We start from the raw sequence: 20,448 nt of genomic DNA on the forward strand, positions 1-20,448 counted from the left end.
AAGGTTTCAGGTAAAAATTCAGAAAAATTTAAAACACACAAGGGTTATATAGAGGTTTTTAAATGATGAAAAAGTATTGTGACTAAACTTCAAATCATGAAAATTCAAAAAAGTTCAAAACACAGGTGGATTATGTGAAGGTTTTGAAATATCTTCGGATTTATAAAACACAGGAGGAAGTATCGTGACTAAACCCCAAATCACAAACGAGGATTTTTTGTATTTTAAATGTGGACCATATCTCGGATTTCCAACCATTGATTGCAAAGTAGAGTTGCTCCTTCTTGAATGACTTTTGGAGCTATGACGACCTTTCTAATATTACTAGTAAACATTCATACTTTGACGAGAGAAAATGTTTGTCGTAGGGTTCTAGAAATTGTCAGTGTGTTTACACCAAAGCTGCATGAAGTAGTAAAATAGAACTTTTATTACTTGAAGTCAAGAAATGAGAAAAAAAAAAAAACAGAGCATAATCAACCCTATACGTATACATTGGACTCCCCCAAGCCCACGGCACTGCTTTTGTGCTTGAAATGCAAGGCAAATTGCTATATTCTCTGATCCCTTGACAAATTTAGTCCGCCTCAGGTGAAGAAGCTTATGGGAGATTACATTGATCAAACTATTCAACCATTGCCCTGGATAGGTTTGTATGCTGCTGCAGCCTCTTTGATCTGCACGCTCTCAATGGCTGCTGATGCCGTCCACGCAGTCCGGTGTAAAAAGTTCTGGTTCCCATGCAAGTTTTTTACTCTCAACGCAATGACCTTGACATTGTTAGGTGTAGGAACGAAGCTCACAGTTGACCTTAACACTCCGATGGAGGGTACTAGAGATCAGCTCTCAAAGCTTAGCAGCACAATTTTCATGACTTCTGTAATGGGTAACTCTCTAACCTCCTTGGGAGCCATGGATGACCAAGAAATGTTAATGAGTCTCATGGCCTTAGTTATTCTAGTGGTCACAGCCATTGTAAATATCTGCATAGAAATTCGTATTAATGTGGCAGATTCCTCTTTATGGACTGAATACATTTTGGCCACAACTGTCATGTTTATCATGTTACTGATATTTGTTTCTTCCGCTTTATCTGTTCCAATTGTCAAGGAACATATCAAAGCTCAGTACCAAGAAATGGACCAAACAGCTTTGAATGATGAAAATGCCCAAAATGGGACATTCTCAGCTGAGAATGTAAAATCAGTAATTAGAAGGTATTGGGTGATGGCAGCAACGGGTAACCCCCAATTTGTGATGGCACGTTCTGCAACCTCCACCACTTGTGGAGCAATCTGTCTACTATGCGCCCTTACTCTAGGTGAAGCAATAATTCGTATTTCCAATCTCTATGGATTACACAGTTCTTCCGATTATCATTGGTCAACCATGTGTATTCTGGTGGTTCAGTCTGTTGGAATTGCTGTTGGTACCATTGCCCCTACGTTTAGATGGTTCACTGCTGCAAATTTGAAATGCTTAGAAAAAAGCAGAAAAGGCAACAAATTTGAGTTGAAAATTGAGACATATTGGACGCAACAGCTGGAATATTGGCAGGAAAGCCGCATACCTTTTTCAATCCGGGGTATTAAGGGCAGAAAACTTGTTTACAATATAAGATATATCATTTTAAGTCTATGCATAAAAGTTCAGATTATGATTGTCGGGGCCGGTAAATTCATTCAGCTATTATCTGCTAGCCTCTTGAGCTTCTTCAAGCTGTTGCTATCTCGTATCAAGATACTCAGGGTTGAATCTGAATTTGATTCTTCTGCCTCAACTGATCAAAGGCATCAAGATCCTAAATATGGTGAGGAACAAAATCTTAGCCCTTACATTCTACTACTTGAAGGGGAGATAGAACTGCCCAGACAAACCTTGAAGATAGTTTTCTGTGAGGTGGATGAATTGATCCTCAAAGGGAAAAAACAGCAACCAAAGTATTTACTTGAGCTTCTGGGAAAATCTCAAGGCTTTCATGGGGTAGCAGATTTCGATAATGAACAAGTTCCAAGTTTGTGTTCTAAAGACCCTCCTAATTGCTGGACTCTACCTGTAGTGACCCTAGCAAGCATTGCCATTGCACTTCCCAACATTCAGAATGACAAAGCTGATCAGTTGCTAAGAAGCGTCAGTGAAGGCCTCCGCTTTGCAAACATGATAGTGAAGCACCAGAATAACAGAAAGGAATTCATCAACATCTGCAACGCAGCAGATTTGGTGTGGGTTGGACTTGAACTCTATCACAAGTGGTTGGAGGAAGATATTAACAGTCTTGAAGGGAAAACATCCCCAGAAGTTCTTGAAGGCCTTGCCAAAGTAGCTGAAAGGAATCTTATTGAGTTCAAGGCAAGTAAACATGGAAAGCTGCCTGATAATCCACTTCAATGGCCTTTAAGGGTCATAGCAGCTAATTCATTGTACAGAATTAGCAAAACTATGTTGCTGTACTATCAAGGAGGCAATGATCTTACGGATGAACAATTATTTGCAAAAATATCTATCATGATTGCAGATATTTTTTTGGCTTGCCTTGCCAGTTTACCACATATTATATCTATGAAGTGTCACTCTGATGCAGTTGAAAAGAGGGAGAGAAGCATCCGTCAAGCTGCTATTCTCCTGGGTGAGTCTGAAAAAATTCTTGAAATTCTTCATGAACAGTGTGAATTATCAGGCTTCACTCCCGATCCTGCAGCAGATATTTATCAGTGGCGTCTTTTAGTCAATCAGAGAAATTTATTTGCTTCAAATTCTTTATCCAACGATAATGCAACTCACAGGCAAGCCGGTGAAGATGATGTGTAACTGAAATAAAAGCCTGAGTAGAGGCATTAAAGACAACATACATGATATCAACATATGTATTTCCTCTTTCTTAGATAGAACAGTTGAATTCTTGCCATTCTTTAGGATGATACAGGTTCTGAATCTAAGGGTTATCGATTATTAATTTGCATACAATTCTGGTTTGTTCTAGCAATGTATGGAAAATCAAGTTCTAGTAGTAATACCAATACCATGTTGCCTGGACCCTTGACCTCCGAGCGCATAAATCCAATTGGAAATGTCTTCATTGAAGCAGGAAACAATCTTGTGAAAAATGAATTTGGTGCATACGGCGAGAAAATCTTTGGGTCAAGTTCATCATTTCTTCAAAGCAATTATGTAAGCAGACACCTCTCAAATCCCCAATACTATTTGGAAGTGAATGATGACTACGTGAAGAATAAAATCAAGATGATTCTCTTTCCTTTTCTGCACAAGGTATGTAGAAAAATGTTCATATATCAGTGAGATTATTCTTTTCTCCTTCTTACTTTTGACAATAACAGGGATGTCTTCTTGATTCATTTATACTTCCAAAGTGCTTGCATGATGAATTTAATTGTTTGGCCACCTTGCATTGTGAATATAGGGACACTGGATAAGAGCAACTGAGATGGTTGGAGGTGAAATTTTGTACAAACCTCCATATTGTGATATTAATGCGCCTGATCTATACATCCCCATGATGGCATTTGGCACTTGCGTGGTTCTTGCTGGCTTCTTTTTGGGCATCAATGGAAAGTGAGTCATAGTCTGTTTCCCACTCCAATTAGACTAGTACTGTTTTGCCTTTCAAAGAAAGAGATATTACTACCACTTATTTTCAAAAAATGATATCGTCAGACCAAAGTTTTGATGCTCCATCAAACATGACAAGACTATACGGCTCAAGTCAATTTGTGATGGTATTTGATTTGGCAGATAAATTCATTACATTTAACAAAAAATTGCAGTGACATTAAATTTTGTGTTTTGGTATTAACATGAACCCTTGTTTAACTGTAGCTTTAGCCCTGAAGCTTTGGGAGTGCATTTTACAACTGCATTACTCTGTTGGATATTGTAAGTTCTACTACTCGGGGCCACATTGCATTCTCTAGGAGGCGGAGGAGATATTCCATTGCTCGGCTTGGTTGCTTATGGTGGATGCATTTTTACAGCAGCATCTGTAATTATCAGTTCTAAACAACCAGGGAATCTGAAAGAATGTCAAATCCTTTGTCAAATCTTTGGATCCAAAAGCAAAGGTATTTCATGGTACATATTTATATCTCAATTCAACCGACCTTATAATTAATGCATTGTTTTAGAAGTATTTCATGATGTATATTTATATCTCAATTCAACTGGCCTTGTAACGTGTTGTTAGACTTTTATAGTTGTATTCCCTCAAAAAAAAAAAAGAAGACTTTTATAGTTGCATTATCTCTATTGGAAGATGCGAAGCTGTTTGCATTAAAACAGTTCCTTTCCAATGCATCTGAATCATAATTTAATCTTCTAAACCTTCACCCATGCATTTGGACCAGCCTAATTTCATACGTTGTCACCTATCACGGTGATGGTAAACAATGAAGTTAAGCGGTTACATATTAAGAAAAGAGCTTCCTCTTGGCAGCACTACAAAGAGCAGACAGTAAATAGTTGACGTCCTATGTGTCTAGTGCAGTGGCTGAAAGAACTCGTCAATACAATGGCCTAGGCGCTAAAACTAAATCCAGTGCTTTATATAGGATTCTCAATGAATGTAGCCACACATTGTAGCAGAGCCGCCACAAAGAATTAGCACAATGCCTTATGATCCTTGTGATAGCATAATTTGTGAAGTAGTGCTAAAACGATACGAAGCATGCCAGCGAACTTTACAAGAACTAGCACAATATGCTCAGCCGCTGATCTGGATAGGTTTCTATATTGCAATTGCATCTCTGATCTGCTTTCTGGCAGTGGTGGCCGATATTTTCCATGGTTTCCGTCACAAGAAGCTCTGGTTTCCTACCAAATACTCTGCCCTGAATGCTGCTTCACTAACAGTGTTAGGAGTGGCATTGAAGCTGTCTGCAGACTTGAATAATCCAATGCCTGGCAGTTCTGATCAGCTAACAAAGCTGAGTGGTAATGGTTTTCCTGTGTACCTCAATGTGCGTGTTCTTGCTTTCTTTAGGGCCATTGAATAATATTGAAACTTGGACGAACCTAGCTGCATTAGGTATCCTGGTCATCACCACTTTCATGGATATCTGCATCCAATTAGGAACCGAGGTAATTAACTTACTAAAGTAGAGTATATCATTGTTATTTTAGTCGCTATTCTTAATCATATTACTTTGTTCCACTGCTATCGCAATTCCAACCACTAAAGCATATATTCAACACAAGTACTCTGAACTACACAGCTCGATTTTAAGTGAATCAGAAGAAAGCAGGAAGCTTACAGCCGAGGTGCTGAAAATACTGGATGATGGCTGAAACTGGGGTCCCCAATTTGTGATTGCTCGCTCTGTGACCTGCTTTGCTTCAGGGGTAATCTCTTTTTCCTAGGCTGCCATCCTAACTGAAGCAGTTGTTAGAACATATCTACATGTTTGGGAGATAGTTGGCAATGGTAGTTATACTGATTATAGAGATGCCATCTATATTATATGCATTATTCAGTCTCTTGGGGTGATTATGGCAACTTTTATCTCGGTAAACCAATGGTTTACCATAACAAAATTCAAGTGGTTAGCGGAAGGCAACGACATATGCTGGTACAGTTTGAGAATACCAAATTTCTGGATACAGAGACTAGAAGAATGGGAGGAAAGTCCTTTATCCGTTCAAGTTCGTGGACGGAAGCGCAAGAAATTCGCTCAACGAGCAAAGATTCTTGTTCTTAACATCTGTATTGCAGTCCAGAAAGGTATCATAGTAGTAAGCAAAAGCTTGCAAACCTCTTCTATCTTGTGTGCAAGTTTTGTATTGTCATTTCTTAACTGCTGCAAGAGACAACTTAACCCGAGTTCTGCTGCGTCAAACAATCAGAACGGATCAGTTCCAGCGTCTAGAAGTGACCCAGATCTTGGCCCTTATATTTTTTTGCTTGAAGATGAGCCAAAATTGCCCAACAGAGTCCTGGATAAAATATCTTCCGGTGTTAATCAATTCATTCTGACTGGTAAAAGGAAACAACCCAAAAGTTTAGCTCAGCTTCTCATGAAATCTACAGGCCTCAAGGGGTTGATAGAGTTTGACAAGGACCAAATTCTCAACTTGAATGCAAAAGAGCCGCCTAATTCCTGGACATTGCCTTTAATCACATTAACAAGCATTGCAATTGCACTTCCCAACAACGAAGCTGACCTTGCAGCCGAATTGCAACGATCTGTGAGGGAAGGTCTCTTGTATGCTGAGAAAAGCCCGGGCACACGTGAGAAACTAACAAATTTCAGAAATGCAGCAGATGCTGTATGGGTAGGAGTTGAACTTCACTTCAAGGGGCTGAACGTGGATCTCCTACAAGTTACAAATGACTCGAAAAAATCATGAATCCTTTGATGCACTTTATTGCTTATCCGATGTTGCAGAACACACTTTCAAAGAGTTCAAAAGAAAATATAATGGCAGCCTGATGAAGAATCCTCTTAACTGGCCTTTCAAGTTAATTGCTGCTAACTCAATGGACAGAATCAGCCAAACCATTTCACTGGGCTTCAGATAAGACAGTCCGCCTTCAGATGTGAAGGTGTTTGACCAAATATCCATCATGATTGCAGACATTTTGGCTGCTTGCCTCACCAATTTACCACGAGTGATAAACTGTGAAGTGTTAGGCCAGCACGATTAAGGAAAGGGAGGCGAGCGTGCGTGATGCAGCTCTTCTTCTAGGTGAAACTGAAGGTATTATAAAAATTCTTGATGGACGTGACTTTCCAACTCTGGATCCTAGTCAAGCCGCATATATTGATGAGTGGCGCCATTGCAATCGAGCCAGAAAATGTATCATCTTAACCTCGGATAGATGAAGCACGCTTCATTTCTCTTAGTATAGTACCCCATTGCCTTGATTAGGAGAATTTACATTAATCTCAGGCCGTTTAACATTGGTTCCAAGAATTAAGAGACTGAATTCCATTTATGCTCTCCAAATGATCATCTTAAAAGGCTGTAGCCTGATTTTAATTTCTTTTTCTTTTCAAATATGAGTTTCATTAATTAATTTATTTATTTTTATTTCCTGGAAGAGTAGGCACATTTCTGACCTTAAAGGTCCTACCTACCATCATCTACCACGAAATTACCTAACACCCTCCGCAAATTATAGACACAGACAAAAGAGTGCATAATTAGAAGACTTGCAGAATTACACACGCCAGTTTTTCTAAACCAATAGCACTTGCTCGCAGGAATTGTACTCCATAGGCTAAAACCAAATTATTGACTAGGAAAGGCACCATTGCCCACCTGCTTCCTCGATTTTTCTTTCCGCTCGCTTCATTTTAAATTATATCCAAGGGAACAAAAAAAAAAGCTAAAAAAAATAATCTTTTCTGTCCCATCTATTGAGGAACAATTTTTATGGACAAAAGTCAAAAGTTTCCTTTCACCAGTCAAGCCGTCTTAGATGATTTTGAGCGTGTTCACCAACTAGGACATCTCCTGGTTTACATCGACGGCTGAGGTTTCATTGTTAATAAATCATCAAGCAAGGGCCGGCAAAAGTAGTCCACTGATGACTAAACATACATACGCCGCCTTATTCTTCTCACCAGTAAGCTCTGTGGTTAGCTGGCGTTAAAACCTTCGACCCAAACTTCCTACCAAATTCTGATCCCATTCAGATCCCAGACTCCAGAAAATTTTCACATCCCAAAAGGAAAAGAAAAGAAAAAGGAAGAAGAAACCCCAGAAATTTAAAGTTCAAAAAAACGAAAAAGGATGAGTCTTTGGACAAGCTTTGCAGAATCAATAACCCACTACACGGGTTTATCCCCAACAGCATTCTTCACAATATTAGCAATGATGATTGTAACCTACAAAATAGTATGCGGGATGTTCGTGGCAGGAGGGGATTACATGGAGGTCAAAAGGACAAATGAATATGTAATCCGAGAGCCCGTACAGTTAGGGGATCAGGTGACCGAGGAAGAATTATTGGCCTATGATGGCAAGGACCCTAACAAGCCCTTGCTTATGGCCATCAAAGGACAGATCTATGATGTTTCCAGATCAAGAATGTTTTACGGTCCTGGTGGTCCCTATGCCTTGTTTGCTGGGAGGGATGCAAGTCGTGCCTTGGCTCTCATGTCCTTTGACCCTAAAGATCTCACCGGAAACATTGAAGGTCTCAGCAATTCTGAGCTTGAAACCTTGCAAGATTGGGAATACAAGTTCATGGAGAAATATGTTAAGGTTGGGCAGCTTGTTTCTTCCCACAGGACTACTCAAGAAGCTGGACAAGAAAGTGGTGACAAGAATGAAAATGCCCAGGGAAATGAAGCAGAGTAAGAAGCCCTCCTAGAAGCCTAGGTTTTTTTTCCCCTCTACTAAATTACTCTATTGAAATTAGTGATTCAAATATGAACGTTGATATATTTTGAGTCAATTGCCAATTCAGTATGAAGACGTAATATGTTGGCTACTTTGTTTTGTACTAGTATTTTGATTTCACAATTGCAATACATGAACTGCAATTGTCAATGGATCAAACAGAAGACTACTAGTCATATTTACAGTGAGTTGCAAGCAAGAAATCAAACTCAGTTACCATTGGTTACAGTGTTCAAGATTGACCTTGTATTAATAACAAAGCTTGCAGCCGTGTTGTGTTATTAAGAAGAGCCTCCTACTGGGTAGCGTTCCAGTGGACAAGATTGACACAGTATGAAGAACCGAAAACCTTGTTTGTCCGAACCCCAGCCGTACTATCAAGATTGATTGGAACTTGTACGAAGTTTAGTGTATGAAACGATGGTTAGGATTCCAAGTTGCAACATTGATTGTGACTTACAATGGTTCCTAGTTCAGCCTGCAGCCAATGCCATGGATTGGCTTGCATTGCTGCAACAACATCTGCAGTTTATGTATTATGTTAGCCCATCAGGGCTTCACGGATGCTACAAGAAATTTTGGTTTGAGCACGCCTTGCTTTTTTAGCTGTGACAGCTAAACTTTCTGTTGATTGGATGCCTTGATAATAATGATACCTCAGTGGTACGCTCACCATTCTTGCTTTCAATCTACCGAGATGGAACGTTTGAATCCTTAAGCGCTCATCAGGGCATTATATATATATAGTCAATAATTGGCTCTTCCATCATCAACTCCAGATGATTCACTGGGTAACAGATACCCACACTAATCTTCATAAAATGTTCTGCATTTCTTTGCTCTCAAGCATACAAGTTTGTGTTTTTATTGCACTTATTGTCTTGAACGAATTTCACTTTAAATCTCTGTTTATCCAATTCAACAGAGTTTGGAATATTCTGATAATGTCTTTCCTTCAGGATCTGGTTTATTAGCTATGAATCAGTTGAGGTCAATCAGAAACCTACACATGTAATGTCATAGAAAACTTCCTGGATGGTTAGATACAACTCGCTTAGGCAATGATGTACCCAGTAGTATCTGAATTATACCTTCAAATTCTTCAACTTCAACCATCCATTTTTCTAAAAATTCTGCAGCAATGTGACTTTCCAGCTCCTGAACCTAGTCAAGCAGCAGCATACATTGACGAGTGACGTGCTGCAATGAAGAAAAACCTTCCATCAGTTTCCAATGATTCAGGACACTGAAACAGCTTCGGTCCATTTGGGCAATGCTTGTCTGCCTAACCTGTGAAATCATTTAGACTAGAGCACTTTTAGCAATTTTGTTTGGTGTTGGTAAGCATGTTTTCAAGTTTAATTCAGTTTCAAGATTCTTTAGGACTATTATTCATTTACGTTGCAAACGTGCAATCACCGAGAAAGTCTTGATCAGCTACTAAAACTTATCGTGGACAGCCTTCTGATATTACTAGAGCACTGTTAGCATCATAAGTGCGGAATCCATATGGTTTATTTTACATCATAGAAGACTCAGAAGAAAGCCATCTATGCCTAGAAATTACTGCTACCTTTCTGATCTCTATCATCATTTTTAGCGGAAGTCCATTTCAAAGTTGAAGGATGGATTTTTAACTAAAATCATGAGGGGCAGTTTCAAACAAATGTGCAAACAATTGACGAAACTGCCTTCCAAATAAGACTATGAAGATGAACGAGGCCGAAAGAAAAATAACGAAGAAAACCCGTAAATAGGGGAAGAAGAAAGAAAAAACACTACTATTTTTGTTTATATATATATATATATATGAGTAAATCTTATATGCACTGACAGTGTACATACTATCACGGTTGGATGCACGACACATGTACAAAATTTAGGTTTCAAATTCAAATTCGAATTATGTGTCATGCAGCAAATGGTGAAAATGTATACTGTCAGTATATAGAAGATTAATTCTATATATATATAGGGATAATTTCAGAAACCTCTCTTGAGGTTTTTTGACAATTTCACTGAGCTCCCCTAAGGTTTGAAAAATTGCACTTACCTTTCTTGATTTGATAATTTTAGTAACAAAACCTTAAAATAATATTGACTTGGTCAATTTTTTAAATGAATACCCAAAAATGCCCTTGTGTAATGAGTTTTAATTTATTTTTCTATACAATTATAAGATTATTTAGTATAATTATAAGGAAAAGGTGCCAAAATTTTCATATTCATATCTACTATTTGATAAACAACTATAATAATAATTTTATTATTATGATATGATACTTTTGATGGTATTTTATTATAGATTTAGATTTATAAGATAGAAAAGAAAATGTTGAAATAATTCATTTAGAGTTTATGAATTTTATGAAATTTTGGAATAGTGGAATTATCATAATTTAGTAGTACTTTTGGGCTATTTTTTTATTTATTGTTAATTTTGATACCAAAAATAGAAAACAAAGATCATCAAAAACATTGGATTACATATAAATTAACTCATCAAAAAAATCACTAATTTGACATTTGATTATATAGAAATTAGAGGCAATAGTGGTAATTCTACAGTTTTATTGGCGAAAATTTTTTAAAAAAGGAATAAGAAGGACAAAGAATGAAAAAATAATTTTAAAACTCATTCTAAGTATAAGCATACCAACAAATAAGGGAATTTCATTAAAATATTTAAGGATAAAATTGTCATTTTAAATGACAAGGGAGGTATATGCAATTTTTCAAATCTCAGGAGAGCTCAGTGAAATTGTTAGAAACCTCAAGGGAGGTTTCTGAAATTATCCCATATATATATAAACAAATGAAAGTTTCAGCTTCCAGTAGTGTTGGCTCTCCGGCGGATGGTTTTGTCTAGTCAAATTTTACATACAAAAGTGAGGGCAACCGCCATTTCATTTTATATGGTATTAGTCAGTATCTTCTTCTGCTGCTTTATTTTTGCTTTTAAGTAATAGTTCACCTGCTTCCGTGCCTTAATTAACAGTAAGTATTAGTATCTCAGTTAACCGCCATTTCATTTTATATGGGAGTAGTATTAGTCAATTAATATCTTCTTCTGCTGATTTATTTTTGCTTTTAAGTAATAATTCACCAATTTCACCTGCTTCCGTGCCTTAATTAACAGTAAGGATTATCTCAGTTAGGTTACTCCTATTATTGTGAATAGAATTATCGTGGGTTGACTTGGGAATTATCTTCTTCTCCAGTGATTATATGTTAAAAAGTCAAAGTGGGATGGCGATTGATGGTTGCAGCAATCTCACTCTTTCGTCAGCCTTGATGTTTTCTACACAGGTAAACGTGTTTGATAATAAAAAATATAATATTTTATTAATTAAATGATATTAAATTTTTTAAATAAAATTATTTTAAAAAATAAATAATAAACTATACACTCAAATATATCAAATTTAATACTTAACAATTTAATAATTTAACGAATTCACGTTTTAAATTTTAATTTTATCAAACACATCCTTAGTTCCCGTGATATTAAACGAACATGACATTTTTTTTTTAACACCCTGCCAGGTCTCACATTCATGTACTAGTACTACAAGGTTAGGTGTGAGCGGTGGAAACAGTTGTCATGGAGGACAGCTTATGCCTTCAGTGGAACCATGTAAACTCTTCGTAAATGATTTAATTACTATTAATTATAATGCAACCCGTAAAATAAACAAGTTAATAAAAATTACTCCAATGATACAGAAAATTTGAGGCCAATGATTTATGCTGGAGCTTTTCCATATTGGAATTAATACAAAAGCAAATCTTTAGCTGCTCAGCAGTAACATCAGCCAGCAAGTTGAGGAAAAGCCCAGCGGCTTAGTTATCCGGCTCCAACGAAACTTAGCAGTACCCACTTGCAATGAGCAATTATTATATCTCCCCGGTATCCGAGGAAGAAATCATCCGTTGAGTTTGACTTTCAACCAGCAGCCAGGTGACGCCGACCCAATTAAAGGACCTAGAGCACAGATATAAATCCAGTGAACAAGCCTGCGCTGGTGAATTTTTGCCCATTCTAGCAAAATATTATAACTGCTACTATTAGAGGAGTCAATCCTTGGCAATCCTATTCCACAGCAATCACTACCTTCAACAGCCTCATTTTGCAATCCAGAAGCAGCGAATGAAAGATGGGCAGGACTGGCTGCACCATAGATGGTTCCCTTGATGACTCCAAGTTCAACCAGCCTATCCCATGGATCGGCTTGTATGTTGCAGCAGCATCTGCAGCTTGTGCAATCGCCATGGCCATTGATACCCTTCACGGCTTACGCTACAAAAAGATCTGGTTTCCTTCCAAGTTCTTCTCTCTCAATGCAACAAGCCTCACCCTTTTAGCCGTGGCAACTAAACTTTCCGTTGATCTGAACACCTCCATGCCCCAGCGGCAGGATCAGCTGGCAAAACTTAGCAGCACCGTCTTCATCTGCACAGTGATGGCTAATTTCATGCCTTCGCTTGGAAACATGGAGAGCAAAGAGCTCCTGGCAAACTTGGTGGCTTTGGGAATTTTTGCAATCACAGTCATAGTGAACATCTGCATCCAGTTAGGTACGGGTGTGATTTATGTTTTCTGGAGGGAATACGCAGTTACCATGGCTGTTATGATAATTTTGCTAGCACTCATGATTTCTTCAGCTTTGACGATTCCTATGACAAAGAGTTACTTTGATCTCAAATACAAGAAAAAACATAAATTAGCAGTGAAAGAGTGCAATGATAAATCTAACAGATGCCCATCCCAGAAAGCATCTCACAGATTGAAGGAAGATTTGACAAAATACTGGATCATGGCACACACCTGTAACCCCCAGTTTGTCATGGCGCGCATAGCAACATGCAGTGCCTCAGGAGCATTCTGCCTTTTGAGCACCGCAACTTTAGCAGAAGCTATGATCCGTTGTTTCTTCATGCCCTGGGAGTTCAAGTTCTGTGTGGGAGACTCAGATTACAAGTGGTCAACTACGCTCATTTTAATAATTCAAACCGTAGCAATCGCAGTTGGCACGGTAGCTCCAGCTTCAAGATGGTTCGCTACCATCAATTTCAGGTGCCCAAAGAGAGCACACAAGGCCTGCAAAAATAAATTCAAACTGGAGAAATACTGGACCCTCAAGCTCAAGCAATTAAAAGAGTGCCCATTGGGCTCGAGGTTGTACAGTCGGTTTTATAGAAAGCTTGCACACAACCTAAAAGGCAAAATCTTGGATTTGTGTATCTGGATGCAGATTGGGGTGGTGTTCTTAAGCAAGCAAGTCCGGTTTATCTCCCTGTTCTTTATCATCAGGTTCCTGATAAGCTACCGGTCCTTCTCAAACATGATCAGGCGCCTCAATACCAGCAATAGTATGTCCCTCTATGATTCAGAGTTAGAGTCACAACCTAATCCAATGCAGGATCTTAGTCGTTTTGTAATGCACCTGGAGGGAGAGGAAGAGTTCATTCATATGATGACGAGAAAAAACTGCGACGCTACTGGCCATTGGATCAGGATGGGGCAAAAGCAGCAGCCAAAACATGCCATACAACTCTTGGAGAAACTCAAGTCTTCTAAGGAGTTTGAGGGAGTAATAAAGTTTGACAGTGACCTGGTCCATTCATTAGATTCCGAAGAACCTCCAAATTGCTGGGCGCTTCCTGTAGTGACATTAACAAGCATTGCAGTGGCACTTCCCAAAGTTGACCGTGACTTGGTTAAACAGTTGATAAATAGCGTACACGAAGCACTCAAATACATCAATTTCATTGAAGACAACCTAGATGCAAAAAAAGACTTGATAAACGTCAGGAAGGCAGCAGAAGTACTGTGGGTAGGAGTCGATCTCCATTACAAGTGGATGGATGTGGATCTCCACCAACTATCCCTCCAAGATAAGCGTCCAAAAGTAATATTCGAAGAACTTGCTGAAAAAGCAAAGCAAAGGTTTAAGGAATTTAAGGAGAAAGATCCAATAGCTTATCTAAGGGAAAATGCTTCCAAATGGCCAACCAATTTGTTAGTCGCCAATTCAATGTATAGAATATGTCAGACTCTTGTGCTAAGTTCTGATAGCGGAGAGTGGGAATGTGGCAAGACAGCATTTGAGAAACTGTCTGCTATGATTACTGAAATAGCTGGGGCTTGCTTTACAAACTTACACCATGCGATCTCTGAGCAATGCCACCAAAGTGCAATTGAACAGAGGGAAGATAGAGTTCGCAATGCCATTCTTCTTCTTGGGAAAACAGAGAAGATATTGGAGATTCTCGAGCAGCAACCACTCCCAAGTTCAAACCCTGAGCATTTGTTGCACATTGACCATTGGAGGATGTTGAGCAAACGCAAAGATCTTCTGGAGTGCAATTCTTCATCCACAAAAACTGACACAGCCTCCAGTAACTCCCCAGACTTGTATCTTACTATTGACTGAGAACTAAAGTTGGAAAGCTGGGAATAGATAAGCAGGTTATGTAAATTTCAAAAGAAGCATAATTATTTGCTTCCAGAGCTAATTTCAAAAAAAGTGATGCTGTATTAAAAAATGTTTAATCATCTTTGTACATATATAGTAAACCTTTGTATTGCTATCAATGCCAAAAGCTCACTTGGAAACTGAACAATATTTCATGCTTAGTTATAGTATTTGAATGAAGAAAGGATGGCAAGATGGATATCAATGGTGTACATAAGTACATAATGAGCTACCTCAAACCCAAGTAAAAAGTGTAGAGCCTAAAGCAGCTGTGAAGAAAAAACATAAAAGAAAAATTGAGACAAGGGAGCATTCCAAGCTGCAGCAGTTAGACCAAATTAACACATCCAAGCAGCAATGCTTTTCACCTAGTTGCTGATTTCTTCCGCCTAATCATTCAGCACTGAATAGCACAAACATATAGACAAAGTTCAGCAAATAGGTATGAAAGGAAGCAATGAACTAACAAAACAAATGTTTACATATTACCATTTACAATTGCAAGATGAGGTGAGAGAAAGAAGCGAAAGTCCTTATAAAAGGACTAGGGTAAACAACAAAAAAGCCCCTTGTGGTTAAGCAATCATACATAAAAGCCCCCTGTGGTTTCATATCATACCAGTCGATACCCCGTGGTTTGAATTAACCTGAAAAGTGGACGGAAATCGGCAAAACAGACGGAGCTGAGTGAATAGACGAAAATACCCTTTTGAAGAACGCAGCTTGCATGTAAATTTTTTTTTTTTTTAAGTAATTTGTTAAATAGCCTGCCTGAAACCCGCTTGCGGGTTTCCCCCTTATGTAAAATGACTAAAAGCTGCGTTTCTGTTCTATTTATATCAAACACATACTCTCAAACCCTCACCTGAAGGGTGAGGATGAGAGGGGAGGTTTGCTGGGCATCCTAGGGCCCTCCGATGGGCATGTGCAACTCAACGCAGCTTGCATGTAAAAAAAATTTTTTTTTTTAAGTAATTTGTTAAATAGCCTGAAACCCGCTTGCGGGTTTCCCTCTTTTTTTTTTTTAAAAAAAATAAATTCTATGCTAAAATGACTTAAAACAAAAATAAAAGACTAAAAGTAAATAAAAACTAGCATGAAAAATAAAAATAACAGTAAATAAAAATACACTAAAAATTTGGTGTCTACAGTAGTTAATGAATAATCTGGAAACAGATTGAATGAAGACTCAGAAGAAACGGAAGCTGGTCTCTTATTATTAAAGAGTGAAGGCTAAAATAGGCATATCAGGTGAAAGTTTGTGGTGGAAATCTGTTTTTCGCATATGCACGCGCCTTTGCAGTTCGTTTAAGACACACGCCGAATATTTGACGATTTCCGTCCACTTTTCAGGTTAATTCAAACCACGGGGTATCGACTGGTATGATATGAAACCACAAGGGGTTTTTATGTATGATTGCCTAACCACAGGGGGCTTTTTTGTTGTTTACCCAAAGGACTATGACAGGTTGAAACTATTACTCTAATGGCTATCCAACGAGATCACATACTGACCCGCCAAAACCTGCAGCCCAACAGCGACAGTAACGCAAATCTCACCATTCTATCCAGGGAAAATGGCTACATGATGGATCCAATTCCCATTTCGAAAATAGAGATTTCCAGAACCAGAAACAGGGGATACTGGTAGGATAAAAGTCGAAGTTGGTGGTCCATCCATTTAATGGAGTAGATATAAGAAATAAATGAAAAAGTATGTGAAAAGGAAACTTTCAGTAATAGCACCATATGTAATCCACCAGAATCAGAAACAGTTTTCCTACCAAGATCATATGGTAGAAAGCCAAAGGGAATGTCAAGCCACGCAACAATATGCAAGTTAAATTGCAGAGAAAAGGGAAAGCCAATGCATGCCCACTCAAACCCATCCCAATTGAAACACATTGATCAATTTTCATATAGAAGATCAGTGTTTCATGGTGATCTGTCATTTGCTTCTCTACGTATTAGAAATAGCCAAATCTTTAAAATTTGTGATTTATTTCATAATTCCTTGCCACAATATTAACTAAAACTACATAAAATCAGTGAAACCTGAAACCAGATAAGGACTTGGTTACATCATGTGCAAGCAAAAACCAAAGACAGCAAACCAACAATTTTAGAGAATTCTAAGGCTTCAAGTACCATCTTTGAGCATGGAAGATAACTTACCTGGCATGGTTAATCCTAAGAATTTCAGGTGGAATTAAATCTTAACTTCAGTACTTCTCTTGCTTCCTCCTAGACTCCTACTATTTCCCTCTCCCATATCATATTGTTAAGAACTTCCGAAACTAAGTTCCAAATCCATCTTACATCCTCCATGAATAAATATATAAAACAAATACAGTTGTAAACACATGCAAAAGCGTGTACATTTGCATCCAGCAGGTGCCAAGGGAGTAAGTTTCCTCTACCTTATTACATTTGGTCAAACAAATTCTACCAAAAATCTGAACATCCAATGTTCAATCTTTGTCATCATATGACACCAGTACTCAGATATTTGTTTTGCCTAGGCCACCCGCCACCATAAGGAATTTGATGAACGTGTTAGAAATGACTGAATTTAATCGAGATCACAGCTGCAACTGCTTACTTAATGCCTTTGTTTCTATTTGACATAAGCAAGCATAGATTGTTGAATTACTGCCTAATATAACAACTTAAGCAATTAACTTTTGGAGCTGGTAGTCTTTGACGTACCAAGAATAATATAGCATGATAACAAGTAGTGGAAAGACTTGAATAGAGATATATACCATGGAAAAGATTGAGCCTACTGCCATGAACCGTACAGCGGAAAGTTCTACATCAATAACGTGATAAGCCAATGTCTAGCAGCATTTGCACATTTTGTTTCCAAAGTTACGATGTTGATCATAAGAGAAAGTTAAACCATCGCATTTTAGCACAGGCTATGAAATTTGCCATTAAATTTACAGCTATAAACATATAATGTCAAAAACATCTCAAACCTACTTTTTCATCCATATATTGATACTACAATCTGACAGTCTATTCTTCAGTTTCTGCAGTTAAGACTTGTTGGATTACAAAAAGAACAAGCAAAACATAATTTTTGTTATTGCATCATTCAAATTCTATGAACTTTGGACATGGACTAAATATTCTATCATTAGTTATGCTATCCATGCACGACGTGCAATCTCTCCACAACTAATAGCTAATTTTGTGAATTTCACTTATTACAAAAAAAAAAAAAAAGAAAGAAAAGAACATAACATATACAACCATAACCAAAAGCATCTTAAATCGGATCTAATTACAGCATTATTAATGATAAGTTAACCTTTTTAACAATTCCAGCTGCTTATCCCTAATAAAATTCAACGGATTTAATACTTCAATATGCCCCACTTTTACATTTAATCAACCAAATAGCATGCTTCTGTCCAACCAAAAAATGCACACAATTCCTGTAAAAGAAAACGATGAAAACTGCATACTAAATAAACCAAGAATTTAAGAGAAGTCATTCACAGTGGGAAAAAATCATCAATCTCAATAACGAGAAACAAGAATTTGCACAGCTAAGATTATGACAAAGTGTAATGAAATTTTCATACTTCCATTTCATAAACAAAATATGCTGGATTTCCAAAATTCTCTTATCTCCCTCTCCCAACAACTATAACTAAATTCCTAATCCTTCCACTAAATTTCATAAACCCCAGACCTTCAAAACACCTTTCTCCCTATACCCAAAAATATCCTCCCAAAAGTTATCCCCTGAACCAAAAAGCAAACTCAAATCAAACACCTGGTGGACTCAAAATAACTCCAGAAAAGCCGGCCAACTACTCATCACTGTCTCGGTTCTTGGGCTTGCGATAATTTTCTTCAATGTGCTTGGCAATTACCAAACCGGTATTGCAGAGCTTCTGAACATTGGGGACGTTGTAGTTTTGGGCTAAATATACCCCAAAAACCGTACCCACCATGAATGAAAAACAGCTCCTAATCAATCCCATACCTGAATTTCTTTCTTAGTTCTTATTGTCTGTGGGATTTTCGGTAATCCGGAGAATTGAGGATGGAAGCTCTAATACGTAGAAAATCTAATGAGATCGGAGAAGAACTATTCCACTGATTTTCTTTATTTCTATTTTCTAGGGTTTTCTGAGTGAAGTGAAAATTGAAAAGAGCAGAAAAGGTTTTTTAAGGGATTTAAAGGTTTTGTTTTGGGGGGATGACAGTTTGACCCCTTCCCCAAGGTTCTTGCCATCGGGGAAATGTAGGACCCACTTATAACCAAAGATGGATTTGCTTCTTTTTTTTTCCCTCCAACCTCTCTTTTGGATGGTACTCTTTCGGATTGGGCTTCAGATTGTTTACTTTGGGTTGTAAGGCATCCGGTCGAGCCCCTCAATCCTCAACCCTTAATCAGTTTTCAGGCTCCGGTAAAATGGGCTAAACAGGGCTGGAACCCTTCGTCCTGACCACATAGCCGAGAGCCATTCTTATGTGCATGGCTTGTTATGGTTAGGCGGGACCCTGCGGGTATTGTACCCATTTGATGGGCTAAATTTTTCTTTTTCTTTTTTTTTTAACATTTGTGACAAAGTAGGATTTTAACTTTTTATTTCAATTATTTTAAGCAAGAGAAGGGAGGATTTAAATATTAAAAAAAAAAAAACAAGGGATGTGGGTTAAGGAGCGAGAAGGAAAATTAGAATCCAGAACCTCTAAATTCTATAACCTCAAAGTAACCATATGAGATTCTTGTGTGCTACCTCTATAATTATGTCAAGTGTTTTGTTTATTTAAGCTTTCACATGTTCTTTAATTTTTTTAATAATTCAATTTGGTTTAATTTAACTCAAGTTTCTTTTACCTTCACATAATAAGTGGGACTAGTACCAGAATTGACACCAGCTAGTGGCACCAAGAATTACAACTACAAAGTAACATATTAACTTAGCAATGAATATTTTTTTTAATTAATGAAATTTTAGAGCATGTAATTTTTTGTATTTATTTCAAGAGATGCATACATAAACAACCGGCATGAGGACACAAACAAGCTGTCCGGTGAACGGCCATAAATAAGTAGTAGAATGAAATTGGTGGTATGTGTTGCATCACTCTCATTCTTAAATGGCTTCATTCCTGGACAAAAATTCTCGAATAACTTGTTGCTGCAGGTTCAAGCTTGGGTCCTAGTTCCCAGTGCAGATACAAGTTCCTGCTTTGTGGGTAGTTTCATATTACATGTTTTCTATAATTAATTGGACGTTGAATGCATAAATAGACAATTAATATAATCTCGTTGGCTAGTGCCTGGGTATCTCCAAAACAAGCTATTGGCATAATATTGCTTATTGGACAAAGCTATACAAATTAAGAACATTATAACAAAGAGCATACAATATCAAGTCAGAACTCCAAAAGGAAAAATCTTTGTCTGATTACGTGACCTTCAAAGTTATGAGAAGGATTGAAGCCGGCCCAAAATTGTTATTTATTTGCCTAATGCATGGTAGCGACAAAAGAGATTTGTAACTATTTTAGGCCATGCTTGGATTACTTGTTTCCGTCGGAAAATATTGTCGTTTTCCGTAATCACATCTCCCTATCACATTTT

At 37.8% G+C, this 20,448-nt stretch overlaps 5 protein-coding genes across 5 annotated transcripts; 4 read left to right on the plus strand and 1 right to left on the minus strand.

The window, feature by feature from the left end:
- The first annotated feature begins 525 nt into the window (after positions 1–525).
- On the plus strand, positions 526–4,151 carry LOC113781242. The gene is made up of 4 exons (XM_027327146.1): positions 526–2,626; positions 3,086–3,267; positions 3,419–3,570; positions 3,835–4,151. The coding sequence occupies exons 1-4, from the start codon at positions 604–606 to the stop codon at positions 3,893–3,895; spliced, it is 2,418 nt and encodes an 805-aa protein (XP_027182947.1). The 5' UTR covers positions 526–603; the 3' UTR covers positions 3,896–4,151.
- A 279-nt stretch (positions 4,152–4,430) lies between these two features.
- LOC113781452 lies at positions 4,431–6,876 on the plus strand. The gene is made up of 2 exons (XM_027327390.1): positions 4,431–5,091; positions 5,209–6,876. Exon 2 carries the CDS (start codon positions 5,500–5,502, stop codon positions 6,355–6,357), a length of 858 nt encoding a protein of 285 aa, XP_027183191.1. The 5' UTR covers positions 4,431–5,091; positions 5,209–5,499; the 3' UTR covers positions 6,358–6,876.
- Positions 6,877–7,537: 661 nt separating this feature from the next.
- LOC113779337 (membrane steroid-binding protein 2-like) lies at positions 7,538–8,633 on the plus strand. The gene has a single exon (XM_027324898.1). The coding sequence runs from the start codon at positions 7,747–7,749 to the stop codon at positions 8,314–8,316; it is 570 nt and encodes a 189-aa protein (XP_027180699.1). The 5' UTR covers positions 7,538–7,746; the 3' UTR covers positions 8,317–8,633.
- Positions 8,634–12,088: 3,455 nt separating this feature from the next.
- Positions 12,089–14,974, plus strand: LOC113779269. Its single transcript, XM_027324812.1, has one exon. The coding sequence runs from the start codon at positions 12,516–12,518 to the stop codon at positions 14,793–14,795; it is 2,280 nt and encodes a 759-aa protein (XP_027180613.1). The 5' UTR covers positions 12,089–12,515; the 3' UTR covers positions 14,796–14,974.
- Positions 14,975–18,413: 3,439 nt separating this feature from the next.
- On the minus strand, positions 18,414–19,053 carry LOC113781268. The gene has a single exon (XM_027327178.1). The coding sequence runs from the start codon at positions 18,833–18,835 to the stop codon at positions 18,662–18,664; it is 174 nt and encodes a 57-aa protein (XP_027182979.1). The 5' UTR covers positions 18,836–19,053; the 3' UTR covers positions 18,414–18,661.
- Between the last annotated feature and the right edge of the window lie 1,395 nt (positions 19,054–20,448).

The sequence above is a fragment of the Coffea eugenioides genome, chromosome 8, assembly GCF_003713205.1.
Source record: "Coffea eugenioides isolate CCC68of chromosome 8, Ceug_1.0, whole genome shotgun sequence".
Taxonomy (NCBI): Eukaryota; Viridiplantae; Streptophyta; class Magnoliopsida; order Gentianales; family Rubiaceae; genus Coffea; species Coffea eugenioides.

Bases quoted from the DNA above. Each gene is read 5' to 3' on its own strand.
- LOC113779269 (XM_027324812.1), top strand. From the start codon at position 12,516: ATGGGCAGGACTGGCTGCACCATAGATGGTTCCCTTGATGACTCCAAG.
- LOC113781242 (XM_027327146.1), top strand. From the start codon at position 604: ATGGGAGATTACATTGATCAAACTATTCAACCATTGCCCTGGATAGGT. The intron at 3,268-3,418 runs GTATGTAGAAAA...TTGTGAATATAG, and splicing joins TCTTTCCTTTTCTGCACAAG to GGACACTGGATAAGAGCAAC. The intron at 3,571-3,834 runs GTGAGTCATAGT...GTTTAACTGTAG, and splicing joins TTTTTGGGCATCAATGGAAA to CTTTAGCCCTGAAGCTTTGG.
- LOC113781268 (XM_027327178.1), bottom strand. From the start codon at position 18,835: ATGGGATTGATTAGGAGCTGTTTTTCATTCATGGTGGGTACGGTTTTT.
- LOC113781452 (XM_027327390.1), top strand. From the start codon at position 5,500: ATGGCAACTTTTATCTCGGTAAACCAATGGTTTACCATAACAAAATTC.
- LOC113779337 (XM_027324898.1), top strand. From the start codon at position 7,747: ATGAGTCTTTGGACAAGCTTTGCAGAATCAATAACCCACTACACGGGT.